Source organism: Saccopteryx bilineata, chromosome 2, assembly GCF_036850765.1.
Source record: "Saccopteryx bilineata isolate mSacBil1 chromosome 2, mSacBil1_pri_phased_curated, whole genome shotgun sequence".
In the NCBI taxonomy this organism is placed as follows: Eukaryota; Metazoa; Chordata; class Mammalia; order Chiroptera; family Emballonuridae; genus Saccopteryx; species Saccopteryx bilineata.
In genome coordinates this window covers 275,881,972-275,905,288 of record NC_089491.1, presented here as the reverse complement: position 1 = coordinate 275,905,288, position 23,317 = coordinate 275,881,972, and the positions used below count along the sequence as shown (strand labels likewise).

The window sequence follows — 23,317 nt, the reverse complement described above, 5'->3', positions numbered from 1 at the left end:
CAGACAGGACACCACAAGAAAACTACAGACCAGTATCCCTGATGAACGTGGATACAAAAATCTTCAACAAAATATTAGCAAACTGAATGTAGCAACACATTTAACAGAGCACACACCCATGATCCTCTGAAATTTGTTTCTGGGATACAAGGTCGGTACAATATCCACAAATCAATTAATGTGATACACCCCATGAACAAAATGACAAATAAAAACCACACGGTCATATCAATAGATACAGAAACAGCATTTGACAAAACCCAGCACCTAACACCCCGGAGGGGCAGAGCATCGCCCCCTGGTGGGCAGAGTGTCGCCCCTGGTGGGCGTGCCGGGTGGATCCTGGTTGGGCGCATGTGAGCGTCTGTCTGACTGTCTCTCCCCGTTTCCAGCTTCAGAAAAAAAAAAAAAAACAAAAAAAAAAAACAAAAAAACAAAAAAACAGCACCTATTCATGATTTAAAAAAAAAATTCTCAAAGTGGGAATAGAGGGGACATACCTCAACACAGTAAAGGCTATATTATATGACCAATACAGGCCAAAGAAGTTTCCTTCCAAAACTAGTTTACTGACCCTTGTCATCAGGAGTAATACTGGGTTTTGTCAAATGCTCACCATGCTTCTATTGGGAGGACCCTCTGAGGACACTGACATACCATCTTGAACACACGAAAGAAATAGGGTTAGAGTGAAGTGTTTTGATGTTCTTGTCTAGTATTGTTGTGTTGTTTTTCTGCATTGATTTTTTGGTGCATTAACGTTTCTCCTTCTGACAGGTCCCAATTTTCCCTGCTGTTTTGCATGCCTTGTCGTTTCTTCTTGGTCACAGAGCACTGCGCATTTCACATTGCTGACTGTTGGATACTCTCTGATCCTATTAATATTCTTGAGATCTGAGCCAGCCAGGCAGGGGTGGTATATTAAGTTATTTGGCAACAATGTAATCCCTTTGAGTCTTGATTTTAAGCTTTTAGGCAAGATTAGAGCAGCTTTTAGGTTGACATCCAATTCTTGCCCCATTCCTGAGGCCAGTCCTTTTGAGCACTTTACTTTAATGCCCATAAATTATGACATCTGCTTTCTGGCCGGCAGCAGCAGGAACGGTGCCCAGCCCTGCGTGTGCTCCAGGATTGGTTCTGTCTAATCCTTTCGAGTGGTTTTTTAGCTGAGTGACTTCCCAGATGCATGTCCCGGGACTCAGATAAACACACACAGGACTCCCACCCCCTCCACTACCCCGCAGACCTGTGTGATGATGTCCCTGCACAGCCCTCTCCTGGGACTCTGATCCATACACTGGAGTCACTCCTGCTCCCTGGAACCCCAAGTCTGTATCCTCAACTTGGGAGGGGGGACAACTGAGCTCCCCTTTGTTGTCCTCTCTGGGCCACAGCTTGGAAACTATCTCCAGGGAGAAGCTGGAGTATTTCAGAGGCTCACTTCACATGTGTCCATCTCCAGGATGACTTTTTTTTTTCTTGCTCAGCATTAAAATGTCTTACAAACCATCGTTTTATCCACTTTTTTACCTGTTTCAGTGTGTGTGTGTGTGTGTGTGTGTGTGTGTATAGGGGTGGAGGGGATCCAGCTGCTCTCACTCCAGTCTGGCTGTAAGCTGACGTCTAGACTTCTCATTACATATAAATAAATAACTCTTTTTTTAAGCTGCTTTAATTTAGATTTTTTTTTTTTTTGTCATGTGCAATAGCAAAAGCACTGACAAATACAGCTGTCCACAAAACACTGGTCCGTTTTAATATTAAAGGATCTTAAATGACAACAATTGAAAGTACTCATGGCTTACCAATTTTTTTTTCTTTTTTTGTATTTTTCCGAAGTTAGAAGTGGGGAGGCAGTCTGACAGACTCCCACATGCACCTGACCAGGATCCACCCAGCATGCCCACCAGGGAGCAATGCTCTGCCCATCTGGGGCGTTGTGTTGCGGCAACTGGAGCCATTCTAGTGCCTGAGGCAGAGGCCATGGAGCCATCCTCAGTGTACGGGCCAACTTTGCTCCAGTGGAGCCTTGGCTGCGGGAGGGGAAGAGAGACAGAGAGGAAGGAGAGGGGGAGATGGGCGCTTCTCCTGTGTGCCCTGGCTGGGAATTATAACCTGGGACTTCCACACACTGGGCTGCCACTCTACCACTGAGCCAGCTGGCCAGGGCTTTTTTTTTCTAAAGCCCATACTTCTGGTATGAGGGAGGTGCTATCAACATTTTCATGTATTCATGCAAATCGTTTGCTCTCCCCCTAAATCACTGGCTGGCATTAGCCAGACTAAAAATGGAAAGTTGGCAGGAAAAAAAGGAAAAAAAAGGGTCAGCAATTGGGGGAGGAAAGAGAGGCAGCTTCGGCAGAATAATACACCTGTGTGGGCGGAGGGAAGAACCCCGTTCTGTGTGAGAACATTCCTGAGAACTGCTTAAACAGCCAGGAAGGTGTCCAACTTCTAGGCTCAATCATATGAAATTGCCACTGTGTGGGCCACCATGAAATAAACACAACAGTGATTTCACACAGTCCAACAAAATGCTTTTTCCAACATTTCGCAACAAGCTGACTGACCTCGGTGCCACGGCTCACTCCCAGGATGCAGACGTGGTAGACGGGTGCACCATCCCAAGCTCTCCCACCAGGGATCGGCATCAGGAAGGCAGACGAACGCCTGGGGCACGCAGTGGCACCACTAGAAAGGGTACCAATAGGTGCCTCTGTGCTGACGGGAGCCGTAAGGAGGACCCAGCCATTCAATGACGTCTCCAGCCAACAGGATAGAAAACATGAAGGTCCCAAAGGGGAAAGACGACGTTTCCATGGACGAAGCAGAGGAAAGACGTAGCTGGAGCCATGTGAACAGCCATTTGAGATGGGATCACATGTACATGTCCAGATAAGGCGCTTGTGACACCGGACATCGTCCAGGGGTTTTGTCTACCTGATTCAAATACAACTCAATTGCGTTCACAGACCGCACGAGGGACCACCCTCCCTACATCCCACTCCCTCCCAAATCACCACCTTCTATTTACAGTTGTCAGAGTGTAAGACTTTGTTTTGGAAACACATACACCTGCTCCCCCCATTGGAGAGTAACTCTTACTTTCAACAGAGAGAGAAATGTCCATCTTTCTGGGAAGTGTGGCTGTTGAATGACCCATCATAAAGAAACTCAAGTCCGGCCCTGGCCGGTTGGCTCAGCGGTAGAGCGTCGGCCTAGCGTGCGGAGGACCCGGGTTCGATTCCCGGCCAGGGCACACAGGAAAAGCGCCCATTTGCTTCACCCCTCCGCCGCGCTTTCCTCTCTCTCTCTTCCCCTCCCGCAGCCAAGGCTCCATTGGAGCAAAGATGGCCCGGGCGCTGGGGATGGCTCTGTGGCCTCTGCCTCAGGCGCTAGAGTGGCTCTGGTCGCAATATGGCGACGCCCAGGATGGGCAGAGCATCGCCCCCTGGTGGGCAGAGCGTCGCCCCTGGTGGGCGTGCCGGGTGGATCCCGGTCGGGCGCATGCGGGAGTCTGTCTGACTGTCTCTCCCTGTTTCCAGTTTCAGAAAAATGGAAAAAAAAAAAAAAAAAAAAAAAAGAAACTCAAGTCCATCAGGGGCCCTCTGAGGATTAAGTGTGTGCTGTGCCAGACATTTCTAGACATAAGCATTGCAGAGAAGGTGCAGCTGTGCTCACAGGTCACCCCTCACACCCTTTCTTCTGAGGGGGCATTTACGATGGTGTCCCCGTCCCCAGCTTGGAAATTTATCCACATGCTGTTGGTCACACTAACCCCTCTTCAGTCTGTCCCGGTGGTATCTCACCCTCATGACTGATTCATAACCAGCAACTGTTAATGTTGAGTGATAGGTAAATGTGCCCTAACTGGTTAAACGGCAAACCACAGAAACCAGTCAGCGCCCTTTGGTTCATGTCCCCTCGGAGTATTCAGACCTTCTGGGACCTGGGCCAGTATGAGCATTTTTTATTTTTGCACTTGAAGCTTTCCACTTTTCAGGGCCGTTTTGTTTCTCCCTCTTTCCCTCCCTCTCACTCCAAACCCAACATCACCAGTCATTATTTCCCAAGCTCCAAGCTGAAGCCTCACAATACAAATCCTTGGAGAAGCGGTGGGGGGGGGGGGGGGGAAGGGGGCACTCCAGTCTGAAGATGCACAGCACAAGAAAGCCATACACACACGGGCGGTCTTTTAAAACCATTTTGGTTTTCCATCTAGGATTAGGAGGAGACAAAGCAAGGCACACCTTCAAAAGTTAGAATTTTTAAATGGGGCCATTGGGAGAGCACATGCAGGGAAAGATGAGGTCTGAGCAGCTGGAGACGCATGTCCTCTGAAGAGCTAGGCCCACCGGGGTCAGCAGGGTGTAGAGACGACACAAAAAAACCCGTGGAGGGCGTGATGGCCTGGCCATGCTCTGGGCGACCGAGCTATTGCTGACAGTACTGCACACAGGAAAGGCTACCAGGAACAGAGAGGAAAAGGTCAGGGTAGGTAGTGTAAGAGCCTACCCGCGTTTTCTGGATTAGGGAAGTTATATGACAAAAATGTCCAACTGTTTTAGGGCTCAAATCCCTCAACTTTTAATACGTAGAGTACATTAACTTTTTTCACTTAGGGGGGAGGTGGTCAGAGATATCAGGGAGGAAAGAAAGCAGAGCCAATGTGATTCGCCCCAGCTGCCCACTGGTCCACTCAGTAGGCTGGCCTCCACGTCCTCTTCACAGGCTGGCTTCTCAGATCTCATGCCTGGAGGCTTGCCAGCACCACCATCTCCCCGGAGATTTGTCTGTAAACTCCTTGGGTGTTGAATTCATAAAGCAGTAACTTTAAGTGGAAATACTGCCTGTTCTTGCTACATGGGTAAGCTCCTTGATGTTCTTACCCCTCACCTAAGCAGCTGACTTAATTACAACAGCCAAGATAAGGTATCCAACCTGTGTCCACGACAGGGGAATGAATAAGGAAAATAAAGTAAGTCCACAGCGGAGTATTATTCAGCCTTAAAAAAGGAAAGCCTGTCATCTACAGTTTTCAACCACTCGTCCGCGGGAGAGTTAACCACCCCAGTATTGTATGAAGACAGTAGACCCGGTGATGATGGACTCAAGGAATTTCTGGCGGGCCAGCACCAGTCTGCAGACTGGCCGTTGAAAAAACACCAATTTACAACATGATGAACTTTGAGGACATTACACTGAAATAAACCAGGCACAGAAACAGAGTGTGGGGCAATGATTGTACATGGGATCTAAAATAGAATTCATGGGAGAGGACAGGAAGGAGGGTTGCCAGGGGATGGGGGGAGAGAAGAGGGGAGATGTGGGTCGAGGGTTCAGTTTGCTGTGCAGGGTAAATGGGGGTGGAAGGCTGAGGGACACCGTGACTCCAGGGAGTATACCCTAGCAATCCCTTTATAGCAGGGGACCTGCTCCACTACCCGTTGCTGCCTGAAACCACTATAGCACCCACGCCTAGGCGTATGTCTCTATACTTCAGAAGTTTCACTTACAAATTGGGCCCAGGAGGTGATTAATAAAGGACAACAATGTAACTGTAGTATGTGTGTGTTGTCCCTTCACTTACCCTTCCTGAGACACATGAGGTGAGCAATGCAGGTGTTGAGACGCAGTTAGGGGATGTCAGGAGGATCACTGAGCCATGACGACCAGCCAGGCGTGGGTGACTGAGACTGTGGGCAGGGGGATTTCTGTAGAGCGTTAGAAATTGCTAAGAGAATGATCTTAGATGTTCTTGCTACACACACAAATGACAGGGTTCAAGAACACACAGAGTAGCTGGATGGTGGTCATTTCATCACAACAGCACACTGTACAGTCAACACAACGGTCACTTGGCGCCGCCTGAATGCAAGCAGGTGCTGTCAGTGGCTGTGAAGAGGTGGGCCTGGCCTTCATAGCAGACGCTCACTCCATGGAGTTTCCCCGGGACATTTGTTGGAAGGAGATTGTTGGGACCACCGTGTCCTTCCCCCTTTTCTAGAACGTTGCAGCGTGAATGGACTTGAGGGGGCTAAGGCGAGACTGTTCTAGCGCCCTGGACATGCCCTCTGACTCCTCCGTGGCTCCCGCTGCACTGAGCCCCAAATCTGTAAATGGGCTTCAGGAAACCCTCACCAGGTACCCCCACTTGCTTGACCCTTTGCCTCAGGCTCTCCTCACACACCTTCAGACTTGCCCCAGGCTGCCCCAAAGGGCTGAGTGCCCATCATGCATTAAGATCACCTACATCCCACCCTAGTCACCACACTCACTTCGGCCGTTATCTAACACTGCCCATGGGGACAAAAGCTTTGTAGCCAAGCCCCAGGCCATTGCCACCACCCTGAGGGCACAGTTCAATGTCCCCATCCTAAGTGCACCATTCACATGGAAGGGTTGCATTTCCCTCTTGAAGGCAGGGACTGAAAACCAAGAAAAACTCCAGGTGCCTCTTCCACCTGCACTGGCTAAGGTATCAGAGACCCAATGTACAGACAGCACCATTTAACTCGGTGAGTCACACCTGCCTGTTTCCTGACCACTCCCCACGCCTGTTGGAGACAGGCTGGAATAAATGGGTAAAACAGCAGGCTGAGGGGTTGCTTAAGTCCACAGTGCCCGACCCAGCCAACAGGACCCAGGGAGGGACGCAGTGCTGAAACCTGCCCACTCTGACCCTCTGCGTGCACTCCCCTCAGCCCCATGGACCCTCCTGCCTGTGACTCACCTCATAACCCCATGCAGCCCGGCTGCCCCACAGCTACCACCTCTGTGACTTGCCTAAATAACCTCTTAGTGAGAAAAGAAACAAGACAAACCAAGGCTGCAGGGTGGGAGTGACCAAGGATAGGGTCCACTGCTGCAGGGCCTGGTCAACATGGGGCGGTGCAGGCATGGTCAGACCCACCTTCTGAATGCCCGAGCCCTTTCACTGACGGCATTCCAGGGCCTGGGAAACCCTTTCCCTCCCCAATTACCTGCCAGTGTGAAGGGTAAGAGGTGTGGGGAGGGCTGAGAGGATGTCGCTAGCACAGTACCTGCCTGACGCATGTGCAGATTTCAGGATGCTGTGTTACACCGGCCAGCATGACACCCGCTGCCCCAATGTGGCCAAAGGTATCATCAAAACAGGAGGTAGGTTTGTCCCACACGCACGAATCAAACAATTTAACTTTCACCCCATTTACTCAACACCTAATTTCCTAAGAGTCATGTCTTACAAAGAATCAAAAATCCTCAGGAAACTGGTCCTTTTTATTTTTTTTTTTAAACCTCTGCTCTTCACTTAGTTTGAGATCGACAGACCCAAGAAACCATTCTATATGCTTTTTAAAAATATTGGTCACACATGAAGAAACCACTTTTCAGAAACATTTCACCCTTGCTGGAACTTACCAGTGCTCCCTAGCATCAAATTCTGCTTTATGAAGTGTTTCAGCAAACAAAAGACCTCTATCTACTATATGAAAACCATTGCTGCAAAGTTAGCTATGCTAGTCTTAATCGTTTGCTCCAACACATTATGACTAGTTCACAGTAACCAAACGGTATCCATACATGAGGTTTTCAACCCCAGGCCTCCCCCATTAGATACCATATTTCAAAATATCGAGTGGCAAATTTCACCCATTTTCAAACTGGATAGAACTCTCTCCCCACCAACACAATAATCTGTGCTATTTAGTATTTTGCAAATACTAGAGATTCAAAATCTGAGAAAGTAGCACTATATTTTGCAGCAATCTTTTCTTCCAATTGACTTGTAAGTTCTCTCCCACCCTGTAGTACACAGCTTCCAAAATTTCATGGTTACATTTAAGATTCAGAGTATGTCACACTTCCAATCTACACACGCACGCACACACATATCCCTTACATTAAATTATCTTAAATAAAGGTTTCATTCTAACTTTGGGAACGTCTCACACCTTCTCAGACTGTTAACACCTGGTTCTGAATTGAATAGAGCACAGCATATATGCATTCAAATCTAAGTGAACCTTACGATGTTTACCTCAACTTTAATCAAAATTTAATCAGTGCTATCCTGGTATATTATTTTACCATATATTTAAGAGATCCTTTCCTACCTTCTTTTTTGGGAAGGAAGTCATCCTTTACAGAAAACTGGACGGCTAAAAAACTTTGGTCAACTGAAAGTCAGCAGTACTTACATGAGCAGAATAGCTCATCTTTTCAAGAGTCCTCAACTACAATGCAGTGACACTGGGCTCAAACTCAGGCCAGGCAGAACCAACTCGTTTTTACCTGTACCGTACACAAGATCACTGAAGATCAAGACCCACTTCTCTGTAATAGCAGAGTTCCTGGTTATGCCTCTGCCCTTGACCGCTCACTAAAATCACTCAAAAAAGATCATTAATGCTGCGGTGCGACTATCGTAAATCCTCATTTTTTTGGCATCTTTAATTTAAAGCTTGGGGAGACTTGAAAGCAGCATGTAAATACGGAACATTTTCTTAAGACTATCAACTTTACACTAACATCTAACATTAAACAAAAAGCAAAGAAATGCAGTTCATATTCATTTTTAACAGTTGGGCCTTTCCGCAGGCCACTGCTCATCTGCATGGTTTCACCTGACTTCGGAAAGCTCTAGACTAGCACACAGCTACTTTTGCCATAAAATAAAAGCAACTATAGTTCTTAAAACATCTATTTGAAATGCCTAGCCACATACCTCTTTCATTCTGGCAGGCTGTGTAAACCTTGAACAAGCTCTTCCCTAGACTGTACCTGTCCAGAAGGCAGGTGGGTAGATGTTACTTTAGCTTAACTGCATTGACAATATTTACACCTCTTAACTTACCAATAAAATATTGATCTGTCATTTCACTTGTGTGAAATGCTTCAAATGTACAACAAATGAAGACCGGAAAAACTGATCACTTCAACTTAACTGATAATAGTAAAGGCAATCTAAATAGGAGCAGCACAATTTTCCTTGTTAGTAGTTTTAAAATGCTCATTAAACAAGGGATGAGTTCACTTGCTGAGATACTTGAAATACAACTTTATTCTGATTCTAAACGAAAGGAATGGGAATGACATTAACAAACAAGGTTTGACCACGGAATATTGTGATGCTACTGCAGCAGTCTTATGGTTGAAACTCAATAAGGAAACAACTGTGCTCCAAACAACTAAATATGCAGGTCCAGAAAACGAAGGTATTTTTTAACTGCCACATTCACTCTGAAGCCCATTCATCTCTCAGCATCCCAAGATCAAGCACAGGTTCTGCTTAGCTAGATAATAAAGTGGCAAACACGCTGCACCACTGACATCACAGGACAGTTGCCTATAAAACTAGACTTCTGACGCTGGGCTCCAGCTTCCCTGCTCACAGGTCGTCGTCCTCGTCCGGGAGAGCGGTGGTCTGAGCAACCTGGACAGAGATGCAAGATGGTGACACTCCTGACCAGAGCTGGCAGGAATTGCCCCTCTAACAGCGCCCCGGCCAGACAGACCCGTACCTCTAGATCGTGCTCGTACTGTGCTGCCAAGGCTGGGTCCATGACAACCTCTGGAGGGGCGAGGGCAGGCATGGCAACAAACTCCAAGTTAGGGTCTCCGATTAGTTTTCTAGCAAGCCAGAGGAAAGGCTTTTCAAAGTTGTAGTTACTTTTGGCAGAAATGTCATAGTACTGTTAGGGAGGGAAGTAAAATTAAATTTAAAAGATTATTATAAGGGGCGTGTCCATCTAAAATTAGACAAAATTATTTCAGTCCACACACATTTATGAGTCACTTTAACAAATTGACATTGTAATTTCATTTAAGGGTCATAAATTCAGTAAGTTTTAAGTAACAAACCTGAAGATTCTTCTTTCGGTGGAAAACAATTGATTTGGCCTTAACTTTCCTGTCCTTAATGTCCACTTTGTTGCCACACAACACGATGGGGATATTTTCACACACTCGCACCAGATCTCTATGCCAGTTAGGCACATTCTTGTAAGTAACTCTTGAAGTTACATCAAACATTATAATGGCACACTGGGCTGAAAGATGGATTTACAGTAATCAGTACATTCCTAGGAATCGAGTACAAGGATGAGAAATACTAAGAACTATGAACTCGAACTCATAGTCTCAGGCCGAACTCTAGGTTGTCTAGGTGTCTCAATTTCAAGGTCTCTTCCAAGTCTAAGGATCTTAAATCATTATTAATACAGTATTGTTTATAATTCCTGTTTATTTTATACAAAAGCATAAAAGACCAGCTTTACAGAGACAAATCTCTCTCTATATATATTTCATTAGTTTTGCCTCATCCCCCAAAAAAGTATTCAAAGTAGATTAATGATAAATCAGCATTCCAGAGAACTCACCTCCGTACTACAAGAGTCTAGAAATCTATTTTTAAAAAAGCCTTTAAATGGCTTAACATACTAGATCATTTTATGCCTGTTTTTTTTTAACAAGCCAGGTCAGTCTATATATACACTGACCTACAAAAATAGCCTTAGTGCAGTAATTAAGTATGTACAGCACAAGAATTTCTTAGCTTAAATATTTGTATGTACACAAAGGAAGCTACAGGCAGAAAGGAGTTCAAACAATTCTTTGCCAAGAGTGTGGGATTCCAGGAAATGAGCACTTTCTCTATTCACCTTTCTCTTTGGGACAGTGAACATTTATTTCCTTTACAATTAAAAAAAAAGCATTTTGAAAAAGCTATTCTGAAAACTTTAGTGCAATTGAAAAGAAATCAGCTGGTCTTACACGACATTTCCGAGAGACCCTAAACCTAACTCCTCTGATACATGCTACACCTTCCTAAGGGAGTGGACAAGAAATCACCACTGGTCAGCACCAGACTAATAAATTTCCAAATGCCGAGGTTGCGGTAACAAGCTCCCCTCTTGACTCCTGCTCGTAAATGATGAGCCTCATTATAAACCAGTTCACCGCACGTGACCCAGTGACAGAACTCGGCTGTGCTCAGGGGACCAGACCTGCTGGCCAGTGGAACCATGGAGACTGAACCACCTCCCCACCCACACACACTCCCTCCCAGAACCTGCGGCTGCCCCGCGGACGCCTACCTTGGATGTAGTAGCCGTCCCTCAGCCCACCGAACTTCTCCTGGCCCGCCGTGTCCCACACGTTGAACTTGATGGGCCCTCTGTTGGTGTGGAACACTAGGGGATGGACCTCCACGCCCAGGGTGGCTGAAACGAGAAGCACACCGCGTTAGCGGAGAGGAAGGGGCTCCCCGCGGCGCACGCCCCCTCCACCCACAGCGGCCTCCCCGCCGACGTACCGACATACTTCTTCTCGAACTCCCCGGTCAGGTGGCGTTTCACGAAGGTCGTCTTCCCGGTCCCACCGTCACCCACCAAAACGAGCTGTTGTTGGGAAACCAAGTTTTTTCAACCAACTCCCCCAACACGTGCCCCACCTGGACCCCAGAATGACGGAGCGGTTAAAGCCTCCGGGACCCGTTCGACAAAGGGCCGCAGGGTCCCCCTGTCTGTTTGACGGGGACACACAGGCGCCCGCGGCGCGAGAGGGACCCCGGGCAAGGCAGGCAGGCAGGCGATGGGGACGTGCCACTCTCCCTCCCGCCCGCACCCCGGACCCTGGCGCCTGCCGCCCACGGCGCAGCTCCGAGGACGACATACTTTGAACTGGACCTGGGGCTCTCCTTGGGCGGCCATGGCGATGTGGCTGCAAAGCAAGGGAGACGCGATCAGGCCCCGCGCACATGGCGGGCTGGCGGCCCACGTGCGCCCACAAAGGCGGCGCCCCGCGCCCACGCGGGCAGGCCGGACAGGGCGGCGGCGGCACGCGGGCGCGCAATGGCGGCGGGTCCCCGCCCGCTCATTCAGCGCCGGGCTGGCCGCGCGCCCGCCGGAGGAGCCGCTCGGAGACCGGCCCGCGAAAAGCGCCTGGTCACGCGGCCGGGCCGGGACTGCGCTCCCACCCTTCCAGCCCGTCCCCGCCGCCCGGCCCGGCCCCCCGCGCCGGGACTCCGACCCCGCGGCCTCAGCCGCCGGCTGGGACGACACCCTGCGCCCGCCCGCCGCCTGGGCCCGGAGTAACCCGCCCGCTGAAGGCCGCCGCCTGGCCTGGCCCGCCGCCACGACACCCCGGCCCCGCTCCCCGTCCTTGGCCCTCGTCCTCGGCCCCCGGCCCGGCCCGGCGGCCACAGATACCTTCCAGAAGCGTCTCCGGGCCCCGTCTGCCTAAGAGCTGGAAAGATGGCGGAAGCGCAATTCAAATGCCCGGAGACGCAGCCGACGCCGGCGCGCGCCGAGGGAGGCGGGGCAACGGCGCCGCGCCGCTCCCACGTGGCCTGGCGCGCGCGCGCACGTACGCCGCGGGTCGCACCCGTCTGCGGGCGCGGAAGAGAAGATGGGCGGTGCGACGGGAGCGGGAGGCGGGACGGGCGCGCGCGCGCGCACGCACGCACGGCGGATCTCCCGGCCACGTGCGTCCGCCCCAAGGCTGGGTTCCCGCGCGTGCATGCGCTGACGGCAGGCGGCGCGCCCTGCTGCTGCTGCGGTCACAGAGCCGGGAGGGGCTAGCCCCCACCCTTTGGGCGGGAAACGCGGGGGTGCGTCCCACACAAAGCCCGTGAGCCTCCCTCCCACACAGACACGCACAAGGCAGCCCCTGCTGCCCGCGCCGAGGCAGGGGTTGCGGCTCCCCGGACCCCGCCCCTGGGTCTCTATCGGGGCCTTGTTGGGGGTGAAAAGTAAGTGGTCAACAGGGTTTCGTTTCCTGCAAAGTGGGTAATGAATGGGTGTGTGTTCAACCTTGGCACCTCATCCTACAATAGTAGCAAATTTGGGTGCAGCCCATGAGCATTTAAGTTCAGACTCTTGAGAACAGGCTGCCAAGCCTACGCAAGAGCCGTGCGGTGGCCTCAGGAGGCATTTGCCCCTGGGATGCCCACCTCACGGGGGCATCACGGGTAGAAAATGAGATGAAATGCCCGCTAGCTCACTTTCAGCAAAGTGGGCTGACTCCAGTACTCCCGTCTCCCAGGTAGAAGGCCGGTTTTTGGCATTTGTAGGGACAACCACAGTGTGATGACTTGGTCCCCTCCCCAAGCAAGCAACCACGAGTGGCAGCAGGAGCAGGCAGCCAGGAGCCCCCCAGCGCAGTCATGGTCCTTGGGGAAGGTCCATGGGGACTTCCCGGAGCTGGAAACCCCAAATAAATGACCTAGGACTGAGACTGTTACTGAATGCACTTGCAGGCAAGTCGTTTGCGAGCCCGAGTAACACGAACTGGGCACAACACGTCTGCGAATCTGCCTGCTGGCAACTCCGTGCCAGTGCCCCAGAGGACCCTGGAAAATACCCAGCAGATCCGCGTGCTGCTGGTGGGAGTGTAAACTGGTTTGGTCTCTGGGAGAGCAGAAACTAATAATAAAACATAAATGTCCAGAGCTGAAGTCCCCACATGTTCATTTCTAGGTAGATACCCTGGAGTTACACTCACGCACATGCACAAGGAGACTGGGGTCACAATGCTTACTGTGACATCATAATAAATGACACATAAATGTCCAGTAGGGAAGTGTATAAGTGAAATATGTTATATCTATACTATGGATTGCTGTACACCATTTAAAAGGAGTAAAGTCCATCTATATCACAGGATCAGATAGGTCTCAAAAGGATAACATTGCAAAAAAAAGTTCAAGAAAAACAGGATAATAGCCTGATACAACCTAACACTATAGAATATAATCATTTTACGTATAGAAATTATACACAATATAACACCATTTACGTATGTTTTTTACAAACACATGAAACCATATTATTTCTTGGATATATATGTAATATTTTAAAAATTGACTGCAAGGATATAGTCTGAATTTTGATGGTTGTTCCTTTGAGATGGTAGAAAAGCATTTGATGGGAATGAGCACCAAGGTCAAAGAAGACTTGATCTGCAATGTTCTAGTTTTATGAAAGGCCAAGGAAGCAAATATAATAAATTAATGATCATATAATTCTAGGTGGTGACAACACCAGTGTTTATATCTCTGGCATTGAAAAAAATTTCTGCCAAAAAGCTATGGGGAAATATGTCAAACGAAGAGTAATAGTTGGTCTCACACCCAGCCTTCTGGGTGGTTTGTTCCTTAGTTACAAGTGTCATTGACTGGCCTGATCCCACAACTCTTAATTAATGATCATCTTACGGACCCCAGTGAAAAACAGGAAAATTACACTCAAACTGGCAGATACCATGCTTTTCCCAATCAGCTGCCCGAGCTCTTCCAGCTGCCCAAGTTGGCCATCCAACATGGATTTGAAAAACCACGCTAAACCTGTAGTTAAAACACTGCAGCCAAATACACAAAGAAACGTGTGCAGAATTACAAAAAAAAAAGAAAAAAGTTGCAAAAATAACACATGGAAATTCAGCATCCATTTACTGCTGATGTCCCCAACTATTGACATTGCTTCCTTTATCATTGGTCTTTGTCGTTCTCTCCTTCTGTCAGTATATGTCTATATATGGTTTTTCCCTCTACAATATTTGAGAGGAACTAGAGAACAGGATGCCTCTCAGTGCTTCGCTCTTAAAACCGAGGCCATTCTGTTATCTAGCTCCTGGACACCTATCAGAATCAGGAAATGCCATGGATAAGTTCTGTGAGTTAATCCACAGACCTTCGCAGTCAAAGATTTCGCTCCTCTCCTTTCACTGGTGCCCGATCCACACTGTTGCACATGGCGCCTTTAACTAACTACTGCCCTGTCTTTTCAGTCTGTCTCCATCTGGAACAGCGCTTTTGTCCTCGTGTCTCACGACCCTGACACCTTTGCTGAGTATTTTGCGGGCCACTTACCTTGCAGAATGTCCCTCTTCCATTTGGATTTGTCTCGTGCTTGTTCGGGGTTAGAGTCAGGCCGTGCAGCTTGGGTTGGGATCCCATAGAAATGATGTTTTGTGTCTGTCTCTCAGCATCTTATCAGGAGGCACAGGGGCAGCTTCTGAACACATATCAGAACGCCCTCCCCTCTTCAGCCCTGCGATGGTTTTTTGTCTGTCTCACTGAGATATGTGAAATTCACCACCAGCCAGGTCCCACGTGGTCTTGCTTGTGCCCGCTCTCCTGCTCCATCTCAGGCCTTTGTCTCTGTCACCCTGGTGTAGCCACACAAGCCTTTCTGAATCTTACCTTGGCCAAGTTTGTTCCTGCCACAGGGCCTTTGCACTTACTGGTCCCTCTGCCTAAAATGCAATTCTTCCACCTGCTTGCTTGACTGGCTCCTTCTCACCCTGCTGGTCACAGCTCAAAAGTCACCTCCTCTGGGAGGCCCACCCTGACCAGCCTTTCTATCACGCCAGCCACTGCCATCCCAGCACCCATTTTATTTTCTCCAAAGCACTTGCTGCTCACTGAAAATATCTTGCTTAATTATCTACCATCTTGCTTTTTTTTTTTTAATCTTTCTTTTCCGCATTGGAATAAACAAAGTACCTTATTTGGCTTGGTGTTCAAAATATGCAGCACAGCGGCTGGCATATAATGGCTGCACAGTCAATACTTGTTGGAAGTGTCAGATGAATTACTCTTAACTCCATCTGAACACAGAAAGAGTAATCAGAAAGCAGCATTGTATTCTGATAACAATAGTGCTTTAAATATACAAGCTTATTAGAATTTTAATAATGTGATCTCATGTCAGAGACTAACCATTAAGCAAATTACTCAAACATTTGCAAACTACAGGGCCCAGCTTTTCTATTTGTGAAGTTTCCCTCAACTGTGTTGAGTCAGCAAACCAATCAGGAAGCTATTCTTATAATGACAATTTTCATTATCTGATGCATTCAATTAGTCCAGTTGGTGCATGTCGGTAACTTACTACAGGAGATGTTTCCTTTATCTGACACTCAATTTTCTTTTCTTAAATTATTTTTTAAAATTTTATTTATTGATTGTTAGAGAGAGGGGGCAGCGGACAGAGAGAGAAAGCTGGGGGTGGGAGGGAGAAGCAGGAAGCATCAACTTGTAGTAGTTACCTCCTATATGGGCCTTGACCAGGGAAGACCAGGGGTTCAAACCAGTGACCTCAGCATTCCAGGTTGATGCTTTATCGACTGTGCCACCACAAGTCAGGCAAATGGAGAGATGTCATAAATTCATGCCATATAGCCATCCAGTCTGTTTCGTATAAAAATCTATCTGAACAATGCGGAGGGTATACTTGGATGGCCGTGCATGCAATTTGACATGCAGGTGTGTCATCTGTCCTCTCCTGGGATGGGTCACACACAGCATGCTCTCTATCTGAACTCGTTGCCAGCATTTTCAAACATGAAGGGTCTTGAAACAAGCCCGCATGCATTTGAGCTTAATTCTCCCCACCTTGAGTGTGGTCCAGACTTAGCGACTCTCTTCTAACACAGGGAGTGTGTCAGAATGGACAGTGTGTGACTGCAGAGATGACTGTGGCTTCCACCTCGCTATCTGGGATCACGGTGGGGGCAGCCAGTGACCACATTGTGGGGACAAGCACAGCCCCATGGACGGCTTCCTGTGATATGGAGCTGAGGCCCCCAGACAAAGAGCCATAGGAACTTGCTGGCCATGGATGGACCCTCTTAGAAGCGATGCTCCAAGCCCAGTCAAGCCTTTGATAGCTGCAGCCCCTCCCTATGTTGTACACCTGCAGGTTCATGAGACCTGGAGTCAGAACCTCCTAGGTAAGTCACTCTGGTTTCCTGGGTAACAGCAACTCTGTGTGATAATACTATGGACTCATTGCCATTTCAAGCCATTGACTTCTAATATAATTGGCTATTGAGCAACAGGTAGCTAATATAAAAAAAATTAGGATATTTTACATGAAAATCTAAGTTTCTGGTTTCTTTGGAAAAATCAGGACTGTAGGCATTGGGCCTGATTTCTTGGCGTGGTCACAACCATCTGGATGAAGATAGCCACTTTTCCCCTGCCATCCCCAAATGGGACAGACCCTGCAGTTTACCTCTGGTCTTGCCATTCCTCATTAAATCTCAGGTGGCCTAGTGTCATTTGCACACTTAGCCTGCCCTCCTCACTTGTTGGCCTGAGCTCTGAACTGTTTGCATTCACAACCTATTGTTTAGTGAGTCTAAGACACAGCGATGAGAAAAATACAAATGATGTCATCGTTCAAGTAAGTTTTATTGAGTTCCGACCATGTACCATGCGCTCCCTAAGAACGGGGCAGTGACAAAGCAGACTTCGCCTCACGGTGCTTTCATTCTAGAAGGAAGAAGCAAGATATATATAGACTTGGTAAGTAGGTAAAATATATAAGACAGTGAGGAGGGGTGACCAGCTGGCCTTCCCTAAAAGAGAGAAAGATATTTGAGCCAAGACTTGCTGAAGGGAAAGGATGGAGCCTCACAGATATTTGAGGGGAGAGAACTCCAGGGAAAAATGTCGCGAGCCAGCTGCGACAAGTCTATTCCAGCGTCCTGAGCAGGTAAAGGTATGAAATTGAATTAAAGATAGACAGAGACGGCCCTGACCGGTTGGCTCAGCGGTAAAGCGTCGGCCTGGCGTGCGGGGGACCCGGGTTTGATTCCCGGCCAGGGCACATAGGAGAAGCGCCCATTTGCTTCTCTACCCCCCCCTCCTTCCTCTCTGTCTCTCTTTTCCCCTCCCGCAGCCAAGGCTCCATTGGAGCAAAGATGGCCCCGGCGCTGGGGATGGCTCCTTGGCCTCTGCTCCAGGCGCTAGAGTGGCTCTGGTCTCGGCAGAGCGACGCCCCAGAGGGGCAGAGCATCGCCCCCTGGTGGGCAGAGCGTCACCTCTGGTGGGCGTGCCGGGTGGATCCCGGTCGGACGCATGTGGGAGTCTGTCTGACTGTCTCTCCCTGTTTCCAGCTTCAGAAAAATACAAAAAAAAAAAAAAAAAAAAAAAGATAGAGACTTAAAGATATATAACAGGATGGGTTCGGGAGGATGCCATGGCCTGGCAACAGTCACTACTGTTCTCAGTAAGACATCCATCTTTATTCCTGGCCAAACATGGGTCATTAGCCATTCAATTAAGTTTCCAAGGCAACTCAAAGACAACCCCCACTATACTAGTCAATCTAACTTTACACCAATAAGAAACTAGCTTCCAGTCCTTCTGGGGAACATGGGTGGGCAAGTTGAGTACTGAAGCACAGCCCTTTGTTAACTTAATTAGGCAGATGAGGTAGGGGGTTGGGCCCAACACCTCTGTTCCCAAGATATCCAAACTGCAAAATACCCTGTTTATTTTTCGGTCCCCAACAGAGAAGGACTGTCCCATGCAAAGGCCCTGCAGTAGATCTGGCCTAGAGCTGTCAGGGGCAGTGGGGAGGCCTGCGGCTGGAGAAGATGAGCTTATAGAGGTTAGGAGAGGCTCAAATTTTGACTGTATGTCTGTGTAAACAAGGGTTAGGGTCAGTGCAAAGGGCCCTTGTATTAAGCACAACGGTTGATTCTTTTTAGCAAGAGAGACTTTAAAAACAGACCATTGGCAGTCTGGCGTAGGACAGACACTGTCTATGAAAGAAACTTTCATTCTGTGTCCTATGTCACTTTAGGAGAGTCTGGTCTAGGAAAATAAGATAGAAAGTGTCATAAGGACACAGAAGTAGGACTTAACAGGATATCCCAGAGGTTAAGACAGGCCTAGGACACTTTCTATCAATCTTTCTATCTATCTATCTCTAGATACCTATCTCTAGATGTCAACATATCTATATTTACCTCCATATATAACTAAATCTTATATATATAATGTATAGTATGGTATCTATATAGTAGTTGTATCTATATAAATATAGTAATTTTATTACTATAGATATAGATATTTGTACATAAATATATAGATTCATAATTTGCAAGTATATATATGAAAAATTTCAGTATTTCTAATACATATTTAAATGTATATGTATTTAGCTTGACCTGTGGTGATGCAGTGGAAAAGTGTCGAACTGGAACAAAACCAGGTTCGAAACCACTGGTTCGAAACCACAAGGAATCAACACACGACTAAAGTGAAGCAACTATGAGTTGATGCTTCTCACCATGCCCCTCTCTCCTCTCTCCTCTCTCTGTAAAATTAATAAATAAAATATTTTTTAAAAAAATGTATAGGTATTTAGCCTGACCAGGTGGTGGCACAATGGATAGAGCATCAGACTGGGACACGGAGGACCCAGGTTCGAAACCCCGAGGTTGCCAGCTTGAGTGTGGGCTCATCTGGTTTGAGCAAGGCTCACCAGCGTGAGCCTAAGGTTGCCGGCTTGAGCAAGGGGTCATTCAGTCTGCTGGAGCCCCCTGGTCAAGGCACATTTGAGAAAGCAATCAGTGAGAAACTAAGGAGCCACAACGAAGAATTGATGCTTCTCATCTCTTTCCCCTCTTGTCTGTCTGTCCCTATCTGTCCCTCTCTCTGTCTCTGTCACAAAGAAATTAAATTAAAATAAAAAAATAAAATAAAAAATGTATAGTATTTAAATTTCAGTATATTTTTTTAAGGTTTCAAAACTGAGGGACATTTTCAATGCTCGCTTTTTAACGAACTGACTCTTATAAGACATGGCAATTACCAATGCAAATAATGGTGCTATTTATAAGGTAATTACAGGGTGTATTGGTTCCCAAGGGCTGCCATAACAAAATACCACAAACTGGGTGCCCTAAAATAACAGAAATTTATTCTGTCATGGTACTGGAATTCCAAAATCAAGGTGTTGGCAGGGCCATGCTCTCTCAGAAGGCTCTGGGGAGACTGTTCCAGGCTTTCCTCTTACTTTTTTGATATTGGTGTTTGTGGAGGCATTCTTCCAACATCTTCCTCTGACATCACATAGCACTCTCCCTGTGTCTCTTCACCTGGTTGTCCCTCTGTGTGTGTCTGTGGTCCTCATCTCTTCTTCTTGGATGGACACCACCCTACTGACCTCATCTTTTTTTTTCTCTTTTTTTTCCCCCTTATGTGAGAAGCTGAGAGACAGAGAGACAGATTCTTGCATGTGCCCTGACCGGGATCCACCCAGCAAGCCCCCTTCTAAAAGATGCTCTGCCCAGCTGGGCCCTTGCTATATTGCTCAGCAACCGAGCTACTTTTTTTTTTAATTTTTTTTATTATTTATTCACTTTAGAGAGGAGAGAGAGGGAGTCAGAGAGAGAGAGAGAGAGAGAGAGAGAGAGAGAGAGACAGGGGGGAGGAGCTGGAAGCATCAACTCCCATATGTGCCTTGACCAGGCAAGCTCAGGGTTTCGAACCGGCGACCTCAGCATTTCCAGGTTGACACTTTATCCACTGCGCCACCACAGGTCAGGCAACCAAGCTACTTTTAGTGCCTGAGGTGAGGCCAAAGAGCCATCTTCAGTGCCCAGGACCAACTTGCTCTAACTGAGTCATGGCTACAGGAGGGGAAGAGAGACAGAGAGAGAGAAGACAGAAGGAGAGGGGTGGAGAAGCTGAATGTTGCTTCTCCTGTGTGCCCTGACGGGAATCAAACCCGCGACATCCACACGCCAGGCCGATGCTCTACTGCTAAGCCAACCAGCCAGGGCCCTACGGACCTCATCTTAACTTGATTTCATACAAATATAAATTCATATTCAGCTTTGTCAGAACCGTTCAGAACTGGAAACAAGCTCCAGGCTGTGTGAGGTCTGTTTTTCTATATTGATCCTGACAGCACGTCCCAGGGCTGCCTGGATGCATCACCTCACTCTGAGGGAGGCTGGGGGTGCACCGGGCCATGTGTCCTTCTACATTACTGTCCACCTTACCTACGTGTCACCACACAGTGACTCCTGTGGCATTCAAACCTGCCACTACCAGTAGACGTGCGTGTGTTTTATAGCTTTTCTCCCCCCATAAAACGACGTGGAGTTCATATCCTTAACCTATGAATTTGTGACCTGGGCTTTTATTATTATGGTGCTTTAGATTCCTCCAGAGGAACTCTATCTAGGTCAAAGGGATGTGTGTCTCCTATTTCCATTTTCCCGGAAGTTGGGAAAACAACATCTTACTGTGGTTGGAGTTTGCTTCTCCCATTGATCGGGGATACCTGTGTCTTTTCGTCCCTAAGAACCATTTCAATCCCGACGATCAAAAGGTGGCTCATAGACGTGTTGCACGAATGAAAAAGTTTATGCGTGGTGAACTGCACATTCTTCCTTTGTGGAACGAGTAAATTCTCTTGGGTATATTAATGGCTTCTGTTTACACTGCTTGCCTGTGTACATAACGCTTCAACTCATCCTGTCATGATCCCTGTGAGGAGGTCTGTGGAAAGCACCCCTGGGGAAACCTAGAGCACAAAGAGTTCAGGTAGCTCCCCCAAAGTGACGCTTCCGACCAGGAGCAGAGATTGGATTTGCTCCCTAGCAAGGTTCCTGCCTATTTTAAAATTCTGTTGTTCTCATTTACATTATTTTTTTATTGCACTTAAAGTAATGGTAGGAAAAATAAGAGTCCATTTCAATTCAGACCCCAAAAGAATGAGAGCAGTTGCCAGTTGACTGTAAGAGCATTGGTGCCTATTGTAAGTCGAAGACGGAGTTAGAATTCTCTTTGCCTTCTGATCCTGCTTACAGAATGTAAACATAAATGAGGATGAAGCTTGTAAGGTCTTTGGAAATGCAATATAGCCTTGTTTAATGCTCAGCTTAGAAACAGGCAACCTTTATGAAGGTGGGGTTGGATACATGATCTTCAAATGGCTTTATGACATCACTCATTGTATGTCTCCCACCACCACAAACTTCGTGCTTTAACTTAACCCAGGTTTATTAGCTTACAATGGTGGGGGTCAGATGTCTCAGCAGGCTGAAATCTGCCTTTTCTGGGGGCTTCAGGGGAGAATCTGTCTCCTTCCCTCTTCCAGCTCATTAAGGTGCCCATTTGTTAGTGTCAGAGATAATTAGCAAAGTGGACAAAAATCCCTGCCCTCAATGAGTGGATTACAGTGGCCCCTCCTTATCAGTGGGGGGTTCTGTTCCAAGACCCTCTGTGAATGCCTGAAACTGGGGAGAGCACCAGACCCTATACACATTATGTTTTTTCCTGTACCTACATTTACCTATGATACAATTTAATTTATAAAGTAGACACAATAAGAGATTAATAGCAAGGAACAATAGAACGATAGGTATTAAAGGGGTAAGAGAGCAAAGGGAGTTGGACATTATATTTTATTTTATAAGACTTGGAAAGCCTGCCTCAGTAAGAAGCTTCAACATCCCATTTAGCTTAATTTGTTAGAAGGCTAAAAAATATTCATAGGCTCAATTGCACATTTCAGGAATCCATTGTACCCTCAGAATCCTCTGATTGGTTAATGGGAAGAATCAATGCAAGCCTGTGAGATTTTAAAGAAGATTGATTGGCTTAAGGAAAGTTAGCCCTTCCCAGCCTGAAAATACAAACATGGGCTTTATAGAGATCTGGCCCTTTTGCCATTCTCTCTGTCCTCCTGCTGTCAGAAGAAGATCATTAGCCATATTTGCAGCCATGCTGTGTGGGCTAGTAGCTGGACATCTCCCAGGTACAGGCTTTCAGCAGTACCTGGACTGGACTAAGCTCTTTCTTTCTTTTTCTTTTTATCTTTAAGTGAGAGGAGGGGAGATAGAGAGACAGACTCCCACAAGCACCCCATCTGTGGCTGATGCTCTGACCATCTTGGGCAATGCTTGCAACTGAGCTATTTTTAGCACCTGAGGCGAAGGCTTCAGGGAACCATCCTCAGCATCCAGAGCCAACATGCTCAAATCAATCATGCCATGGCTGGGGGATGGAAAGAAAGAGAAGGTGGAGTGGGAGAGGAAGAGAAGCAGATGGGCGCTTCTTTTGTGTACCCTGACTAGGAATCGAACCCAGGATTTCCACAAGCTGGGTTGATGCTCTACCACTAAGCCAACCAGGCAGGGCCTGGACTAAGCTTTGATGTGGGCCAAACCATGGCACAAAATACCTGAATTTGGCTTTTATACTGGGCTTAAGACTAGACTGGACTTTTCCCTCGGTGAGACAGAGGGGAATGAGACATTGATCACCTGTCAGCAGCATTCTATTTCAACTGTGAATGAATCCTACTGCAAAAGCCTAAGCTTCTCCAAGTGTGGGTCCAGTGAAATGCTTTTTTATATGACACCATACACAAACCCCACTTAAACCGGCATCAGAACTATATGGTCTGTCACTCTCTAAATATATTATTGTGCTGGACTCACCTTTTCACGTAAAGGAGACATTTAAGGCTTCTCTTTAGGGCTTCTCTTTGGCATGTCTGAACTGCTAGCATCCCAGATCAAA

General features: G+C 47.6%; 1 protein-coding gene across 1 annotated transcript; it reads right to left on the bottom strand.

The window, feature by feature from the left end:
- Positions 1 to 9,025: 9,025 nt before the first annotated feature.
- On the bottom strand, positions 9,026 to 12,295 carry RAN (RAN, member RAS oncogene family). The gene is made up of 7 exons (XM_066260852.1): positions 12,192 to 12,295; positions 11,658 to 11,703; positions 11,297 to 11,381; positions 11,079 to 11,204; positions 9,844 to 10,031; positions 9,504 to 9,674; positions 9,026 to 9,415 (listed from the first exon to the last, which is right to left on the bottom strand). Exons 2-7 carry the CDS (start codon positions 11,691 to 11,693, stop codon positions 9,371 to 9,373), a joined length of 651 nt encoding a protein of 216 aa, XP_066116949.1. The 5' UTR covers positions 11,694 to 11,703; positions 12,192 to 12,295; the 3' UTR covers positions 9,026 to 9,370.
- Between the last annotated feature and the right edge of the window lie 11,022 nt (positions 12,296 to 23,317).

Excerpts from the sequence above, each read along its gene's own strand:
- RAN (XM_066260852.1), bottom strand. The coding sequence starts at position 11,693 with ATGGCCGCCCAAGGAGAGCCCCAGGTCCAGTTCAAA. Across the intron at positions 11,382-11,657 it reads AGCCCCAGGTCCAGTTCAAA|CTCGTTTTGGTGGGTGACGG; the intron begins GTATGTCGTCCT and ends TCCCAACAACAG. Across the intron at positions 11,205-11,296 it reads GTTCGAGAAGAAGTATGTCG|CCACCCTGGGCGTGGAGGTC; the intron begins GTACGTCGGCGG and ends TTCTCGTTTCAG.